The 17,423-nt window shown below is 44.7% G+C and overlaps 3 protein-coding genes across 3 annotated transcripts; 1 reads left to right on the plus strand and 2 right to left on the minus strand.

The window, feature by feature from the left end:
- Positions 1 to 260: 260 nt before the first annotated feature.
- On the minus strand, positions 261 to 8,197 carry psmb5 (proteasome 20S subunit beta 5). The gene is made up of 3 exons (XM_070845546.1): positions 7,951 to 8,197; positions 4,818 to 5,124; positions 261 to 927 (listed from the first exon to the last, which is right to left on the minus strand). The coding sequence occupies exons 1-3, from the start codon at positions 8,173 to 8,175 to the stop codon at positions 644 to 646; spliced, it is 816 nt and encodes a 271-aa protein (XP_070701647.1). The 5' UTR covers positions 8,176 to 8,197; the 3' UTR covers positions 261 to 643.
- A 265-nt stretch (positions 8,198 to 8,462) lies between these two features.
- On the minus strand, positions 8,463 to 9,512 carry psmb11a (proteasome 20S subunit beta 11a). The gene is made up of 2 exons (XM_070844933.1): positions 8,915 to 9,512; positions 8,463 to 8,830 (listed from the first exon to the last, which is right to left on the minus strand). Exons 1-2 carry the CDS (start codon positions 9,510 to 9,512, stop codon positions 8,463 to 8,465), a joined length of 966 nt encoding a protein of 321 aa, XP_070701034.1.
- An 895-nt stretch (positions 9,513 to 10,407) lies between these two features.
- Positions 10,408 to 16,291, plus strand: prmt5 (protein arginine methyltransferase 5). Its single transcript, XM_070844746.1, has 16 exons — positions 10,408 to 10,520; positions 10,831 to 10,949; positions 11,712 to 11,797; positions 11,979 to 12,113; positions 12,234 to 12,346; positions 12,466 to 12,515; positions 12,626 to 12,789; positions 12,873 to 13,034; positions 13,131 to 13,208; positions 13,823 to 13,881; positions 14,102 to 14,224; positions 14,501 to 14,676; positions 14,890 to 15,093; positions 15,203 to 15,313; positions 15,399 to 15,463; positions 15,564 to 16,291. Exons 1-16 carry the CDS (start codon positions 10,423 to 10,425, stop codon positions 15,714 to 15,716), a joined length of 1,896 nt encoding a protein of 631 aa, XP_070700847.1. The 5' UTR covers positions 10,408 to 10,422; the 3' UTR covers positions 15,717 to 16,291.
- Positions 16,292 to 17,423: the final 1,132 nt, after the last annotated feature.

A 17,423-nucleotide genomic window follows, 5' to 3' on the forward strand; every position in this document is an offset into this window, starting at 1 on the left:
CACAGAACATATAGAGCAGAAAAAGAAAAAAAAAACAGGGTTCTGATGTACCTCTGGATCCCAACAGCTGGGGGAACAGATGACTGAAAAGTAAACACAAACAGCGGCAAACTGACTACAAAGGAGGATGAAGCGATGAGACTATACATCTACATGAGTGTAAATTCTAAGAAATATAACTATTCACCCGCTCGAGACCTAAAGGTAAACTCGTGAACTCGCTCGTGAAAAATGGGAAAAACAACGCTCTTGCAAAAAAAGAACATCATGGATTTTATTGAGAAAGATGTAGTTTCCCAGGGTATGAGCCAAATGAAATGTATGTAGGGCAGGCTACACACTACTCCCACACTGTATTAAAAGCATGTTTGAGTCATCGCCCCCCTCTGCAGCCCCTAAAATCATACTCTGAAGGATGAGTGGAGCTCCCAGTTAAAATGTACAATATAAAGCTTTAAGCAACCAACAAGTCAAAACGGGGTGACAGAAGTAATGCAAGTGGAAATCTACAGCAAATGAGTCCTGTTTATTTGTGAGTCAACCCTACTCAAAACATCTTAAACATTGGATACTACAATTAACCCCCCCTCCCCCCCACTCTCTCTCCACTTCCTTGTCCCCTCTGTGCTCTTGGTTCTCATGACTATGCCTGATCCTTGTACTGCTGGTGCAGTATTAGCACGTCTTCCTGGGAGACCCTGGTCCAGCCCTTGCTGTGGACATGGTACAGGTTGACCTGCCCTCCGCTGTAGGCGTCACGGTATGTGGCCTGGTAGATGGCGCGGCGGCCTAGCTCGCAGGCCTCCTCCACAGTGAGGTCATGCTGCAGACCGCTGTCCATCACACCGTAGGCGTACATGGAGCCCGAGCCCACAGCGAACAGGTCGCCACACACCCGGTTCCCCTCCGAGTCGACGTAGTACAGCCCTGAGGATAAAGGACAAGAGGCAGGTCAAGAGGGTGGGGAGGCGAGGCGAGGTAGGAAGAAACTGTAATGGGAGTTGTGTTCGATGTAAAAGCATCCTCCGTTCTCCTGACTCAGGTGTTGAGCTCTGTCATGAAAATTGAGATGGTGTACATCTAACACCGGCGCTCTCACACAAACAAACACACAAACTTGTACGCGCACACACGGCATGTCCTCCAGAGAGCGAATGTGAACAGCTGCAACCTCTCCAAGTGAAGTAAGGCTGGCAGATATGAACAGCTGCATCCTCTTCAAGTAAACGAAGCCGGTCGCAGAACCTGCTGACGAGGCGCGGGCCACATTGCTGTCTGCCCAGGGGCCCTGCTCTGGGCCTTATTGATCCCCGCGAACACACCAAAAATTAACTATCGACCCGCAACCTGAGCTGCACAGGTAACTGCACCTCACACCTCATGGAGGACAAAGAAGAAAAACAAAAAAAAAAGACAGCAAGACAGCGTGCTCACATTCTGTGGACATCAGACAGCACATTCGTATTCTTCCACGCGTACACGCACTTGCTTCTACGCAAACATTTCCTTCACCTCCATGCATACGCACACTTGAATGACACATGGGCGTAAAAGCTCACCCCTCACCAAACCGGCCATACGTGTAATCCCACGTGCACTGCAGACCCACAATGCTCTGATGGACCTGTGAGGGACAGTTTGCTCCACACCACGCTTCGTGGACACATGCGAGACATTTTGTTCCGCGCCATGACACACTCGCTAGGCCTGGTCCCAAAGTGACGTGGAACACACCAGCCTGTGAGCTCGCCCACAGCCAGCCTGCACATGGTAAAAAGACAGCCTGCGAAAAGGCATGTTTTTCATAGCACTTCACAAAGTGAAAACCTGCGAAAATGATACTCATACAGAGGAACGCAGGGACACATGCATATGAAATTGACTAATATCCACCGCTACGGCTCATCTCACACATTAAAAAACACTCCAAAATGCCCCCAGATTGCACATCCTGGCTCGCAGAGTTTCTGAGCTAAACTGGTGACAGTCTATTAAGGATAGAGAGCCACTTGCCTTCTGAAAAAAAAGGGGTTTACCATTGCTTTCAACTGGCAAATTGCAGCTTCCTCAGCCTGTCGTTAGCTTGCCATGATAATCATCCAGTGCCTGCCTATACACGGGGGTAATTTGCCATTCTGAGACCTGCCTGTTCCTCTTGAAAACTGTAAGGGACTCGTTAAAAACATAATAGGCAGGGAGAGAGAGTTGTAAAGGCATCCTCTTGTGTTGAGGAGCACGGTTGACGGAGGTGGATGAGGGCTCTTTAGGAGGTCCAAGTATAGAAGCAGAGCAGCGCCAAAAAACACTTCAAGCCACATCCAAGCCTTTCCAAAACACACCTGGGGTCTTTGTAGAGCCCAATGTAGTAACGCTTAACGCTATGTGCACCAAGGTGGGAACGAGTGCTCAGAAAACAAAAAAAAGAGGGGTGAAATTCGCGAGGCCCACTTAAAGTGGAAGCGGGGGTGCGCTTCCTAGATGGTGGAGTATTGCTGCAGTGGTGGCCGAGTGAGGATCCTCTCCACTCCATCGATCAACTGACAGGTGCTTAAGGAGCCTTTTTTAAACAGCAGCTTGTGCAGCTGGCTGGACTGACAGCTTTTAGAGGTAGGGGAGGAGCACGGGGCGATGCATGGGTGGCTAGAATCAAATAGGTCAGTGTCTGTCTGTCATCTGTCCTTCCCCACTAGAATTCACCACTGAATCAGGAGTTAAAAAAAAAACAAAACAAACCCAGAGCAGCGGTTGAACAGAGGTGGGAAAAACTATTACATCACTCTCCTGGGATTGGCTGTAAAACTGACTGCCACATGGGTCCATATCATGCGCTTTTCCATTTTTTTCCCCATGGAGGATGCATCCCATTTAATCACACATCACCATATTGCAATCCCTTCGTGTCCTTGTAGATAGCAGCAGAGGGTGCTGTGCAGAGTGTAGTCGCTTTTCTCTATCCAAAGCAATGTTATCAAGAATTAACTATACGCTGATTACAAGTGTCATAACATTTAATGTTATTACATAGCGCAATATTTGTCAAGCTACTCAACATGGCTTTTTAAATTTATTTTGCATGCAGCTTACGACACTCTATCAGGGGGATAAGTGCTCTTGACATGATTGTAGTTGGCTAATGAGCTTCCCGCCTAATCATGATTGATTTAATTTACATGACATTTACCTCTCCATTCAATCACTGGCATTGTGGTGGCCATGGCAAAGCTCCCACACCTATTGAACTTATACAGGGATCATTATTTCCCCAATTGATTGCCAAGGATTTAACACGTGTCATTTACGTTTGTTGGCATACCGGCGGGCCGTCATTGTTCACACAGGCCTCTCTGCTTTCCACACAAAGCCGGCATCGATCTCAGCGGGTGTACGGGCATTATGCATGCGACCCAATTGTCCCGGCCTGAGACCCGACGTCCATCATCCCGCCGCGCTCTCGCAGGCCCGCAGTCCCAGCCTCATCGATTTCCCATTACTGTGTCACTGCAGCGGCCTCTTTAAGCACACCTTCTGTGATGTACGGCCTCACACTGTGTGGCATCCAAAAGCCACAGCCTCACATACTAAGAGGGGCAGAGCATAGGAGAGGCTGCAGTACCACCTAGTGGTTGACCCCGGGAACTAAACGTGTGTTTATATTGAAATTAAACGGCACAAGCAGCTGGAAAACCACACAAACTGACGGAACACAAAAGATCATTTGCACACAAAAGATCATTATATTTCATGGCTGATGAGAAAAACTGGAGAATCTCCTTGAAATGATTTAATACTCAAATGTTTAACCTCAGTTTGAAAGGTAATGAATGCCACCAAACAGTTTCCTTGAGACTCGAGCATATGGCAACTTAGTCATCATTAAAAAGACTGACACTGTGAATAGAAATGAGTCAGTTATTTTGCTCATCACGTGAGCTGCAGATCAAAATTAACTTGCCAAAATATGCCACCCTCCACACAAACACACAGTGGAAAACACACGCCATGAGTGGGCAGTTACTGTGTGCTTTAGTGAGTGTGACTCAGACCTGAATTACATTTTCGAAGAAATATGCAATGTTGATTTTAGCCTGCTTGGAGTAAAATAAAGATACTGAACTGACTTGTGAATATAAAATATGTCTGAAAAGGTGTAAAATTAAAGCATCTCCGACTATAGAAAATTCACAACTGCTTGAGGTTAAAGTAGAACGTAAAGCTTTGCTTAATTCAAACTAAACAGAGCTGCAATGAGCAGGTTAAGTGATTCACAGGACAGAAGATTTATTGATTGATTCTGATAACCGATTAGTAATTTAAGTTATTTTTCAAGAAAAAATGGCAAACGTTTGCAGTGAAGATTTGCTGCTTTTCTGTCTTACATCAGTGTGAGGTCTTGACCTTTAAAGATGTCCCTTTGGGCTCTCTGACATTGTAAAGACACCTTTTACCGTTTTCTAGTTCTAAATACTTTTCTTCATTCATCTGAAATCTACAATAAAGAATACTATAGATTCACTTTGGGGAAATGTCGCTGACTGAGATTCATCAGACAAAATTCTTTAACTAAATTACATATTTAAAACAAGGTGTCTCTATAGCCTTCTCCCCCACCCTCCCATGCCGCTTGCTCACTGCCTGACTTCACTGAATCACTGACTTTTTATGTCTTTTATTATTCATTATATGTCCATTTTATTGCTTTTCAATTTGACTATTAGAGCTACTGGATATCTGAATTTCCCATAGGGGATGAATAAACTATTTATCTACCTACCTACCAACCTATCTACATGAATGTCATACACAGCTGTTGCATTTACCTGGGCCTCTCTTGTCCCAGCCACACACCATGGTTCCCATGCTGAGTCCCATGCCCTTGTACTGGTACACCATGTTAGCGAGCAGCTTGGAGGCTGCTGCCACCGAGATGCGCTCCTTGTTGCGAAGCTCGTAGATGCGGCACTGGCGGGCCAGCAGGCGCTCCCAGAAGCTACAGTCTGCGGCTCCTCCCGCCATGGTGCCCAGCAGGTAGGGGTTGATCTCAATCACCTTCTTCACCGTCTGTGAGGCGATGTAGGAGCCCGCTGTGGCTCGGGAGTCCACCGCTACGATAACGCCATGCTGGAACTGAGGGAGAACGTGTTAGGCAAGCAGATTGCAGCTGGAGGAGAACAGCAGAGCACTGACTGATCGGTCAGTGACCAGTATGTACAGTCTCAGTGCCAGTGCCAGTATTATGCCGCGTTTCCACCTGCTCGACTTGGCCCTACTCGACTCGACACGCTTTGGGTAGCGTTTCCACCGGCCCTAGTACCTGGTACCAGGTGCTATTTTAGTACCTCCTCGGCCGGGGTTCCAAGCGAGCTGAGTCGAGCTGACAATGCGACGTCACCAGACTGCAGACCACTGATTGGCCAGGGAGCGGCGTCACTTGAGTCATGAGAGCGACTATCAAACCCGCCGTTTTTAAAACCCGGAAACAGAGACCGAGCGTTTTTATTATTTCTGTGAACGAGGTAAACGGTTGTGTTTGTTAGTGCCGTATACAAATTGCGCTACCGGAGTTTCGGCCCACCTTGCTATGACGACCCTGTCCACGTTTGAGGTGGTACCTGGTGTAATGGAAACACAACCATACAGTGCCGTACCGTGCCGAGTCGAGTCGAGTCGAGTAGGGCCAAGTCGTGCTGGTGGAAACGCAGCTTTAGCTACCTCCTATGTCCTGTCTAGACAAGGCAGAAATATGCTGCTGCTGCACATATATCAGAGAGACGGAATATATGGTTAAGCTCCGCCAGAAAGCTGTTCAATAACAGGGAAGACTTTTGCTCTTTCCTCCAAAATCCTCAAACACCGAGCTGACAATCAAACAGCTGTATAGTACTGAAGTGAAAAACAACAGATTTGGCCAGTCAGAGGGAGATGTCTGCTGGTGAGGTTTTCATTGACCAGCTGGACCCCCTCCCCTTTCCCCCCCCCACTTGTGGATTATGGGATAAAGTTGGCATTATTCTAGCTTTTCATTTTTATCGACAAATCCCCTGAAGAGACTAAAACCAACTGCAGGGATATAGTTCAGTATTTACACTGCTCTGCTCCTTTGAAACAGCAAGAGGAAAATGCTACTCTGGCTGTTTTCACTGTAATGGAAAGATATGACTCCCTAACGCAACACTATGGCTCTTTTATGTGTCAAATAGTTTTTGGATAATAGTTGGGTTTGACTACACAGAACGTACGTCAGGCTCCAACACCGTCTTGTTGGTGGCATGAATTCAATGTTGGTTTTGTTTTCATGGGACTCACATTGCAAAATAAAAGCATCCACCTATTCTTTAATCTGAATGAAAATGGATCTGGACTCACTTTGTAGGACAGTAAGCAGTGTGTCTTGAACTTTTTAGGAGCCTCACTCCCTCTTGTTGACATTAGGGGCATCCCATTAGAAATCTATCACTATCTAAACTCCCCCTTTTCAGTTTACCTACATGTTGACCTAAATGAGAGTGTCAGACCGTGGTTCGATTAACCAGAATGTTCGACCATTCAGGAGACAAGTTTCTGAATGAATCAGATGTTGTGTGTTTTTTTGCAAATCAAGATTTTCAGACCAAATTATTATAATTGAAATAGCGGACAACCTTGTTTGTTAGCTTTCTGATAATTAGAGAACAATACTGTTATGTTTATTCTGGAGGAGTGTCTTCAGGTGGGCATATGGCCCAAGTTTGAAGGCCCCAGTCTCCTGAATGGTTGGTTGTCCTGGTTAATCAAACCACGCATGTAGGAGAAAATGTTCAAATCAAAATGCGTGAGGTCAGAAAGTTATAGATATCTCATAGAAAGCCCCATTAATCATTAGTGCTGTGGGAGCTCCGACTTTGTTCTTCACTCCCACTAGATCCGAGGAACACTTCCACACAAGCGCCTTTGTTAGGTTTTTTTTTTTTTTGAGAGATAAAATCGTGGTGTTGCTGTCATGACTCATCAGTTTTTAAAAGCTAGTACCAATATTTTTCATACTTATATAATCGAACTTGATTATTTCTTGGGGAACCAAACATTCAATATTTCCCCATTACAATTTTATGCCTGATTCTGATCATCAGGTATGGAAAGCTGCCTAAAAAGGAGCGACAATTAAGGAGAGTATAGATAAACAATCAAATCATACATGTGACAAATTAACTTGGAATTTAATTTTGTAAACACTGTTCACCTTCCTACCAAGATATTGTAAAGGTTTACTAAGATGTATATCACTGAGTACATTAACTTGCCCTGTTAGATCCTTTGGTAAAGAGATTACCTTATTAAAAAGGGCAGAAATAGTTAATGAAAAAGTTTAAGGTTAAAAGAAATTTGCCCTAAATGCCGAATCTAGTGAGAAAAATGTAATTTCTAATGCCCCATTCCTCTTTGACTCTATGGGCTGATGTGTTTAACTGTTGAGCCTAATATGGAAACACCTGAAGCATACAAGCTGAGAGCATTGTGTAAACACAGACTGAGGTAATCTACATTTTATTGTGTTGAAAGATGACTGAGCAGCATAAACATGAGCCTAGTTAGTATGTGGGTGCTGTTCACAGGGCTGTCATCTTGTCATTCACTGATCAGGTGCAAAATAAGCCACCAAGCAGAGAAGCTATTCATAGTTTTGACTCCTGATGCCTAAACAGTGAGTGCTGTCAAAACCCACGAACATGACACGCTCACGTTAGTCGTGTTGCTTCTGAAGCCACCACGATAAACGGCTATGTGAGCATCTGCAATGAGAAAGCGGTTTTTAGCCATGCTAGCATGCTAACGTCCAGGATGTAGCGTCATAAGAGCTAAAACATTATAATGTTAAAGCCTAAATGACTTAACAAAACGGCTGCTTTTATATCTATTCACGTCGTTTCAGCTCTGCGTTGGCAGCCAGCCGTAATAAACTACTTGAGTACTTACTTTAAATGCTAAGGTGGTGGTCCCGTGCAGGAACTCTATTTTCCTCTCGACGCCATCCTCGTCCCCGGCACACAGCGGGTTTTTGACGGAGAAGCTGAGACCGTCTCCCGGCGTGGAGTCAAACGCATAACCGCTCTGTCTGGGTCCACAACCATTGGCAAATGGCTGACAATTATCAAATGAAAAATCCGCACAATCACTGTTCAACACACTAGCGAGAGCCATCTTTGAAACTGCCTGATGAGCAAGCGGCTTCCGCCGTGTACGGGTAGGACCATTTATTAAGTCGTGGTGGGGAAAATACACAGCGCCCCCTGTGTGCGGGGCGGACTGTGGCATTACTGCACTGGTGTCCAGGTAAATAAAAGGCTGTAAACTGTCACCCAAGCAAAAATAAAACAAGGTGCCAAGGCAAGAGTACATGAATTATGAAGTATAGATTTATTCAAGCCAGAGGATAAACTCTGATTTTAAACTATTTCACCCCCTCTAAGAACCCCCACATTTTTGCTTTATTCTAAAGCATCTAATGCGGTGGCTTTTTTTCTCTCCTCCACCACCTTTGCTCTCCTCTCCATGTCTCTATAGTATTCCTCTTTTAGGTCCTCTCTCTTTCTTTGGCTCCATCCCTGGGCTGTAATGTGGAAGAGGTCCACGTTGTTTCCCGAGTAGGCGTCCCGGTGAGTGGCTCTGAACACTGCTTCTCTTGCCAAGGAGACGGCCTCTTCTTTACTCAGGCTCCACCTCAGGTCTCTATCCAGGACTCCATACGCATAAGGAGACCCAGAGCCTACTGAGAAGACGTCCCCCTGCAGTCGAGCTCCATCGCTGCACACATAGATCAACTTTGGGCCAGTGTTCGGGGACGCAGAGTGTCCCACTGTGGTTAAACTTTGGCTCTCAACAGCTGGGGAGCTATCAGCGGTAATGAAGTCTTCTGATCTCTTTGCACCGGCAGTGTCACCTGCTTCCTTATCCCAGCCACACAGTGTGAGAGCCACACACAGTTCAGTCCCTTTAAAGGGGTGCAGCATAAAAGAGAGGAGCTTGGCAGTGCCACGTATCGAAAGGCGACGCCTGTGCCGCAGTTGGTAGAGTCTGATCTCTCTAGCCAGAATCCGCTCCCACAGCATGCAGTCTGCACCGCTACCAGAGGAGGTGACCACTAAATGGGAGTGAATAGGGGTAATCTTGTGAACAAATGGACAGGCAACAAGCCCCCCAGCACTGGCACGTGTGTCTGCAGCTGCAATGACCCCACCTTGGAAGATGAAACCCAGAGTCGTTGTACCATGACACAGTGGGAAAGGCCTGCGGGCCGTCACTGAACGGTTGGCAGGGGGTCGAGGTCTGTGGTTGACAGAGGCAATGTTTGGTAGAGATGGTATGAAGAAATCCAGTGGGATCCCACCATTTCTCCCAGGTTTCTTTAGCCTCCTCAGTCCAAAGTTGTAATAGTCAGTCACATGAAAAGATGAGGTTGTATCTTCGAAATTAGAAGCAAGAGACCACTTGTGATGCACAGGAGTGTCACTGAAACCGCAAATGTCTTCTAAAGCCATAAGTGATAAGTGAAGAACAGATCAGTCTTTCCCAGAAATTGACAGCTAAAAAATACTCCTCAAGCTCAGATTAAGCCAGAGTCCATTTCTAGAAAAACTGGTCAAACAAAGAAGGCTAATAAGTCTCACACATCCCACTATAGTTTGTATTGTGGGCATCTACCATCTACTCTTATTCTCATCTACTGTCTTGTCTGAATGACCAGTTTTTATACCCTTTTATAGCCCTCCCAGATATGACACTTTGCAAACACATGCGCACACACACACGTACACACACACACACACACCCACACCTGTGTCTGAGCTGACATAAGTGGTATTTTATCTTGCGTGCTGTGAAAGTAATAGTTATAAAAAGAGAAGCCATTTTCTGCTGAGTGGCAGAGTCATCGTGGAGTCATCTTAAGTGCAAGTTCATATATATCCTTCACATCATTTTCAGTTTTATTAACAAACCCGCTTTCTACACTATATATATATATATATGTCTTAAATAAGGTCTAGAGACCTACAACAAAATGAGGAATAGAGGGACTGAAGTAATAACCATTTTTAGGAAGAACCAATAATATCTTTTTTTTATTATTTAAAAATACTCCAGTTTTTTATGACTGTTATTGTAATCTACTCTACAGCATAAAAAATGTTATCTTGCAAAATGTTTCTGTAGAAGGACAAAAACATGAAAGCTTTAACCTGAAAGGATCAACTTTTGAGACCCTCGGTGGACAGTTATCGCGGTATCTTACAGTCACGCAACTGAAGTACTCGCAAAGCCATTTTGGTTCTACATTGCCTCGCTAACCCAATGAGTATGCACGTCCTTGCAGATCCAAGATGGCGTTAGTTTCCTTGGAAGCCAGAGCGACGAGACGGTTCCAGTCACTCCATTCAGTCGGCTAAAATCATGGCGTCCGCCAGTACGGGGAGCAGGGTGTCCTGCGGGAGAGATTTGAATTGTGTGCCGGAGGTAGCCGACACTTTAGCGGCGGTCGCCAAACTTGGGTGAGAAGAGTGCTGCACTGTGCGAGTTATGTTTTTTAGAAGTTATGAGCATACGAGAGGGGCGCGCTGGTTTGCTAGCATGATACATCAGTGCGTGATGCTAAGCTAGCCGGTGAATTACCAGCACGTGCCCAATCACAACGATGCCCGCCGCTGGTGTGCACTGTTTGTTTCTCTTGTCAGGACTGTTGCGTTAACATGGGTGAACTGGCTGGGGAGTAGTTCAGTGGATGTGTTTGCGTTTCACCTCTCCTTGTCATTACAGATCATATCCCTGCTAAAATGATGTGTTTCTTTCTCTGGTCTCCAGGTTTGACTTCCTGTGCATGCCCCTGTTCCACTCGAGGTTCAGGAGGGAGTTTGAGTTGGAGCCCGCTAAATCCCGATCCGGTGCCCAGACTCGGTCAGACCTGCTGCTGTGTGGAAGAGGTTAATGTTCTTACTCTCATCCTCTATCATGTCAGGCATTAGTAGTTATTACCTTACATCACGCTCTCTATAAATAAGACAGCGGTACGCCTGTTTGTTGCAACAGGCCTCCTGAGACACCACTGATGGATGAGTGACTTGATGGTTGATTATGAGAAACGTTTAAACCATGTTTTAGTTTATCAAATAAATATTTGCACTAATGCATGATTTTTAGTTTCACTCCATCACCGTTATTCTATTGTTACTCTAGTCACACGCATAAATATATATATAAAAGTTAGATCGTGGTCTTTGTTTATGGTTCAGTTTCTATTCTTTTGTGTTTTTTTTATAATATATATGTAAAATGTAACAACATATCAGATTAGGTAACCTCTGGATTTATTTCAAACGTTTTCCCTGTTGTTCACACAGTCCAGTATCTGTTGTTCACAGACCGTAGCTGTCTGACATTAAGGATATTATAAAAGAGAAAAAAATTATTTTAAAATACATTTTCAGGAAGTAGTTATTAAGTATCTTAAATGGCCAAAATATAAATCGCATCATAAAATCCAAAAGTTAATAGTTCTGACTTGTGACTTACACACAACATATAGGTAAAATGTAAAAGCTGGAGCTTTTGTACCTTTGATTTCTAACTTCACCTTTAATGGGGCCAGTAAAACAAATCAATGTTATCACTGAGCTCTTGAATGACAAGAAACACTAATATGCCTGTCGATGTGTTTTCTTTACTATCCGTTGTGCTTCCTGCAGATTGGAATACTCTTATTGTGGGGAAGCTGTCGCAATGGATCGACTCAGATTCATTAATCGAGACGGAACGCAGAAACTCAGAGGCTGTAAGTTCCCCACTTTGGACAATTTCTTTGCTGTACACTTTTCTTTTAGGCCGTTGTGGATGACAGTTCTTTGATCTCAAGAGTTTGTGGCATGAGTGAACTTACCCTGTCCAGTGTCTCCCATCATCTTCCACTCTGAGTCTGTCTCCTTGTGTCATTCTTTTTTCCCATTTCTCTCCAGGCTCTGGCACAGGAGCTCAACTTCTCAGCATACCTGGGTCTGCCTGTCTTCATGATCCCTTTAAAGGGCCCTCATAATGCCAATCTAGCCCGCCTGCTGCTAAACCACATCCACACTGGACACCACACCTCAAATGTAAGACACATGGCCTTAAAATAAGTCAGCATGCACATGTGAGTTGAGGCAGCGGAGAGGTCAGGCAGGCTGACAGCTGAATTTGTCGGATAACTTCTGTTGTCCTCTGTGTCTGATTAGTTCTGGATACGTGTTCCGCTGATGGCTTCAGAGGACATGCGGGAAGACCTGATTGAGAATGAACCGAGCACTTCCATTGACGACATGAGTGTTGATGAGAAGACCTGGAGCTGGTTAGTTTCACGCCAGTCTACTTCCTGAGCAGTCAAGCGCTGTCTGCATGCTAAAGCAGTCATCATTGATTTCCTTTAAAATCGTGACTCATTTTGTTTACTTGCCTCTGCTCTTGTAGGTGGCACTCATTTAGAACCCTTTGTGATTACAACAAGAGGATCTGTCTTGGTGAGAGAGAGCACACTTTGAAGCAGCAACCTCGGGCACAGTCAGTGCATTAAGGAATAATTATTGCTGTGTCTGCTACTGAAAATGTACTGTTTTTTGTGTTCCTGAAGCGATTGAAGTTGGAGCGGACATGCCGTCTGATGCTGTGATCGATAAGTGGCTCGGGGAGCCCATCAAAGCAGCCATACTTCCTACCAACATCTTCCTAACAAATAAGAAGGGCTTCCCCGTTTTGTCGAAAGCCCATCAGCGCATAATCTTCTCTCTTTTCAAGGTACAATTCAACAAATTCGAGTGAAATGTATCACCAGCCAAATGCGGACGAGTGGTTTTAACGAAAACCGTCTCTTTCCTCAGTTGGAGGCCCAGTTCATCTTCACAGGAACCAGTCGCCACACTGAGAAGGACTTCCGGTCCTACCTGCAGTACCTGGAATACCTCAACCAGAACCGGCCTGTACCTAATGCCTACGAGCTCTTTGCCAAGGGCTATGAGGACTACCTGCAGTCTCCACTCCAGGTAAGGAAGAACTCATGTGTGCTCACATATTTGAATTTTATTGTTATCTTTTTATGAAGAAGAATAAAGGTATTCATTTGTCCTACCTCCCTTTAGCCACTCATGGATAACCTGGAGTCTCAGACATATGAAGTATTTGAGAAGGATCCTATTAAATACTCACAGTACCAGCAGGTAAGACAATTAGATACGGCTGTAATAGCGTCCATTAAAACATTTCAGAGTATTAGGACAAAGTAGAGCATAGGTTGACGAGCAACCGAGGGAACTTTGTCTGTCCGATAATTGTGCAGACACAGTGGATACAAAGCGCTAATGTTCATCCAGAAACCCACATGCCCACTGAGGGCACATATTTATCCACACAGCCACAGCTACAAACAACCTCTGCACATAAGCTATAGCTTATGTAGCCATTTTAGTTGTCCGTGTTGCCAACAGATATCTGTTTCCATCCGTTTTTGCTGATATTTTTTTTCACTTGTAAGAAGAATATGGGCAGGACACATCTAATTTGTGCTCATGGTGTAGCCTACCGAAAAGCGTCTTTATTTATAGAGGACCCATTGGGTTGATGGCAGACTTAAGACAAAAATAGAAATGGTTGTGTAGCTATTCTCACCCTCTCTTACGCTGATCTTACTTTCATTTATACTTCCATTATGTGAACGGGGACAATGTACATAAGAACATTAACCTTACATAAAAAAAGTTTTAGGCGAGTTGTAATCAGTCTGCAAGAGTTTGACACACAACAAATTAAAACTCTCTTGTCTTTGTGTCTACAGGCTGTATATAAATGTCTCCTTGACAGAGTTCCAGAGGAGCAGAAAGACACAAACGTTCAGTGAGTATCTGTACCCAAATCTGTATCGTGATACTAAAATGTAGAAATTACTGTGGTAATAAAACGGTTGGATAGTGATTCATAGTTTGAGATTAAATTTTGCAACCAACAACCCTCTCCCCCTGATAAAGCTCCGTGTAAGACCTCTAGTAGTAGATCAAGGTAACAGAAAACAATGGGAGAAGTCAGAAGCAGTGCTAATGTTCTGTCTTTCTCACAGGGTGCTGATGGTGTTGGGAGCAGGTAGGGGTCCCCTGGTCAATGCGTCCCTGCGTGCTGCCAGACAAGCAGACAGGAAGCTGAAGGTGTACGCAGTGGAGAAAAACCCCAATGCTGTAATCACGTGAGTGGCTTAATACTCTTAATGTTAGTGTCTGTGCCCAAGTAGGAGAAATATTCACAGGCACTTGCCTTTGCTGTCTGGGTAATGCATCCTGCTGTGGTCAGATAATGAAATACTGTGTATTTATTGTACATTGATGGCTCTCCAGTTACACCACATGACACGAATGGTTTGACATGAATTTTATACTAATGTGTGGAGTGGAGCCTAGAACTTTTAAATGCTGGTGTGATTGTTTCCATGCACAATTATTTGAACTGGCCCATTCATGTTCAGGCTGGAGAACTGGCGCTTTGAGGAGTGGGGTGATCAGGTGACAGTGGTGTCATCTGACATGCGGGAGTGGGTAGCACCCGAGAAGGCCGACATCATTGTCAGCGAGCTGCTTGGGTCATTTGGTGACAATGAACTTTCCCCCGAGTGCTTGGACGGAGCGCAACACTTCCTCAAAGGTAGGTCAGTGTTATGGTTTAAGTGGTTGCCCTGTTTTTTTTTGAGGAACCTGCTACATATGTAGCAGAGTCACTCAGCGCAGAGCAGCTGTTTGCCACATCAAACGTGTGGAAAGCATTTGTCATCCTCCACTACTTTCCATGCTTCCTCGCATCTCAAATCACTTTCTCTTTCCCCTCTTTCCTCGTCTCATCTCATCACATCACTCGCAGATGACGGAGTGAGCATCCCCTGTTCCTACACGTCCTTCCTGGCTCCCCTGTCGTCCTCCAAGCTTTACAACGAAGTACGTGGCTGCCGGGAACGTGACAAGGACCCAGAGTGCCACTTTGAAACGCCCTACGTAGTGCGCCTCCATAACTTCCACCAGTTGGCTGACCCCAAACCGTGTTTCACCTTCACACACCCCACAACAGGTAGACACAAACACACGAAACTCACGTGGTACGCCAAGGAACGAGTACACAGTACACTTGGACTCCGTGTGTTTTGAATACACTGACCAGCCTTTCTTTCCTCTTTCAGATATGAACAATAACCGTTATCAGTGCCTCAGGTTCTCAGTAGGTTGTAACTCGGTGCTCCATGGTTTTGCTGGCTACTTTGAGACCACGCTGTACAAAGATGTCACACTCAGTAAGTCATCTTTCCAAAGAGGAAGTCACATTGTACTGAAGTTAGATGTAAATAATAATGTTTATATTGCGTGTGTTCGTGGCAGGTATAAAACCAGAGACCCATTCACCTGGAATGTTCTCCTGGTTCCCCATCCTCTTCCCCCTCAAAGTGAGTTGCACAGTCACTGATTGCTAAAATCCTTTGGTCGTCTAAGTTTAACAACATGTATATATCATTGTATTCACACATTAATTCTTCCCTCCAATAGCAACCCATCTCCATATCTCGGGATGATACTGTCACAGTGCGATTCTGGCGCTGCAACAACGGGAAGAAGGTGTGGTATGAGTGGGCCGTGACCGAGCCGTCCTGCTCTGCCATCCACAATCCAGCAGGACGCTCCTACACCATCGGCCTGTGAAGATGACCCCTCGGCACACGTCAACAGCGCACACGTTTGTTTCTCGGTGGCAGTGCAAACGGAGGTGGCCTAGTTCTTTTTTTTTTTTTTTATACACACAGATAAAATCTGGACTTGTGGTGCAAAACCCCTGAGGTGCGGTCTGGGTTCTGGGTCACCGGTAGCAGGCACTTTTGATCCAGCAATGGAAGAGTTTATTGGATAAACCAGATTATTCAATCTGTGTTTTTGAGAAGTCTGTTTCAGCCGGCATGGACTGTCACCTGTACACCGTGTAGTGTTGCTGTGAGAGTCAAACACCTCCCCACTGGTTTCTTTTTTCATGGTCTTTTCCTCCCTCTTGTGAACAAGCGCTGCAGACACACACACCCTCAATCCAACCAGATCTTTGCCTTATCAAACGCACATTCCATACGGATAGTTAGTCACTGATGAAATACCCTTCTCCGTAACACGAGGGTCAGAGGAAGAGCACGCTATTCAGGTCACATAACACACTGTTAGGGGGCTGTCTCTTCATACCCTTTGTTATTTTGTTTCTGTCTGTTTGTCATTAAAGACAACACTGTAATGTCCTTTGTGTTCTCTGTATGTTTTTGGGATCAGTATATAAATCGGAAAAGTTTTTGAATGTCAGCAGCGGGAGCAAGCTAAGCTGTGTGGATGTGAGTCGTCCAGTAGATGTCACCCTCAGATGTCAATCTGCTGGACCACTAGTGATCAATAGTGGTGATATTCTCGGCTCGTCCTAACTGAACGTGAGTAGACCAGAGGTGTACTGTTGATAGTTATGGTGGTTTTAGTGGAAGTTTATCTGAGGAGCCTTGTACCTCTTTAGCACAGGTACACGGCCTGTCAGATGGAACAAAACATAGTCATCAGTTCTAAACTAGACACTTTAACAAAGTGTACAAGCGTGTTTCTGCATCAGTGGAGCTGTCAAAGTCAAATCAGCTCTCGTAGACACTACAAAAGCACCTAAATATGCTCTTCAATCACAGCCAACAGTGATCCTGCTCAGTATGATGTAATGCCAGCATGAGCATTTCTGGAGCCTTACACACTCCTCCTGACAACCACCTACTTCGTTACCCTCTTTCAATATACCGTGAATATCGCCGTGACTTTAGTCTATTCGTTTAGGCCCACAAACACACCCTGTCTAGTCTTATCATGCTGCATACACATGTTTGCACATATCTCAGATGCTGCAGTTGCATAAGACGGACAGACAACTGGGCCAAAGGAGGATTAAAATATTTTGCCTGTCTGTGCAATTCTAGCATGAAATTTTGGTAATTATGATTTTTGTGGCTATTTTAATTTGACAGCTGTGATACATTGAAAATATGCAGACAGTATACTCCATGTAAGATCGTGCACTGTATTAAGCATTTCATATGCAACTTTTATAGCTTTTAAGTTTAGTCCAATTTGACATTTTGAGAAGAACCGTAGTCATACAACTACAAAGTCCAACATTTATTTTCCATTGCAATCCTTGATGAAAAGATGGCAAAGATGCAGGAGTGCAGGTGACTAGAAGACATAACTACCTACTGCTTTCATCATCATTAACCAAATCATAACGCCGATGATAAGCATACACTTAGAAGTTTGCCATGAACTACAATTTGTATGGCAAGTAGCTCTAAATACAATCTGGTTTCGTCGTTAAAGATTTTTTAACAGCTTTATAAAGCAGAT

This window comes from Pempheris klunzingeri, chromosome 15 (assembly GCF_042242105.1).
Source record: "Pempheris klunzingeri isolate RE-2024b chromosome 15, fPemKlu1.hap1, whole genome shotgun sequence".
NCBI lineage: Eukaryota > Metazoa > Chordata > Actinopteri > Acropomatiformes > Pempheridae > Pempheris > Pempheris klunzingeri.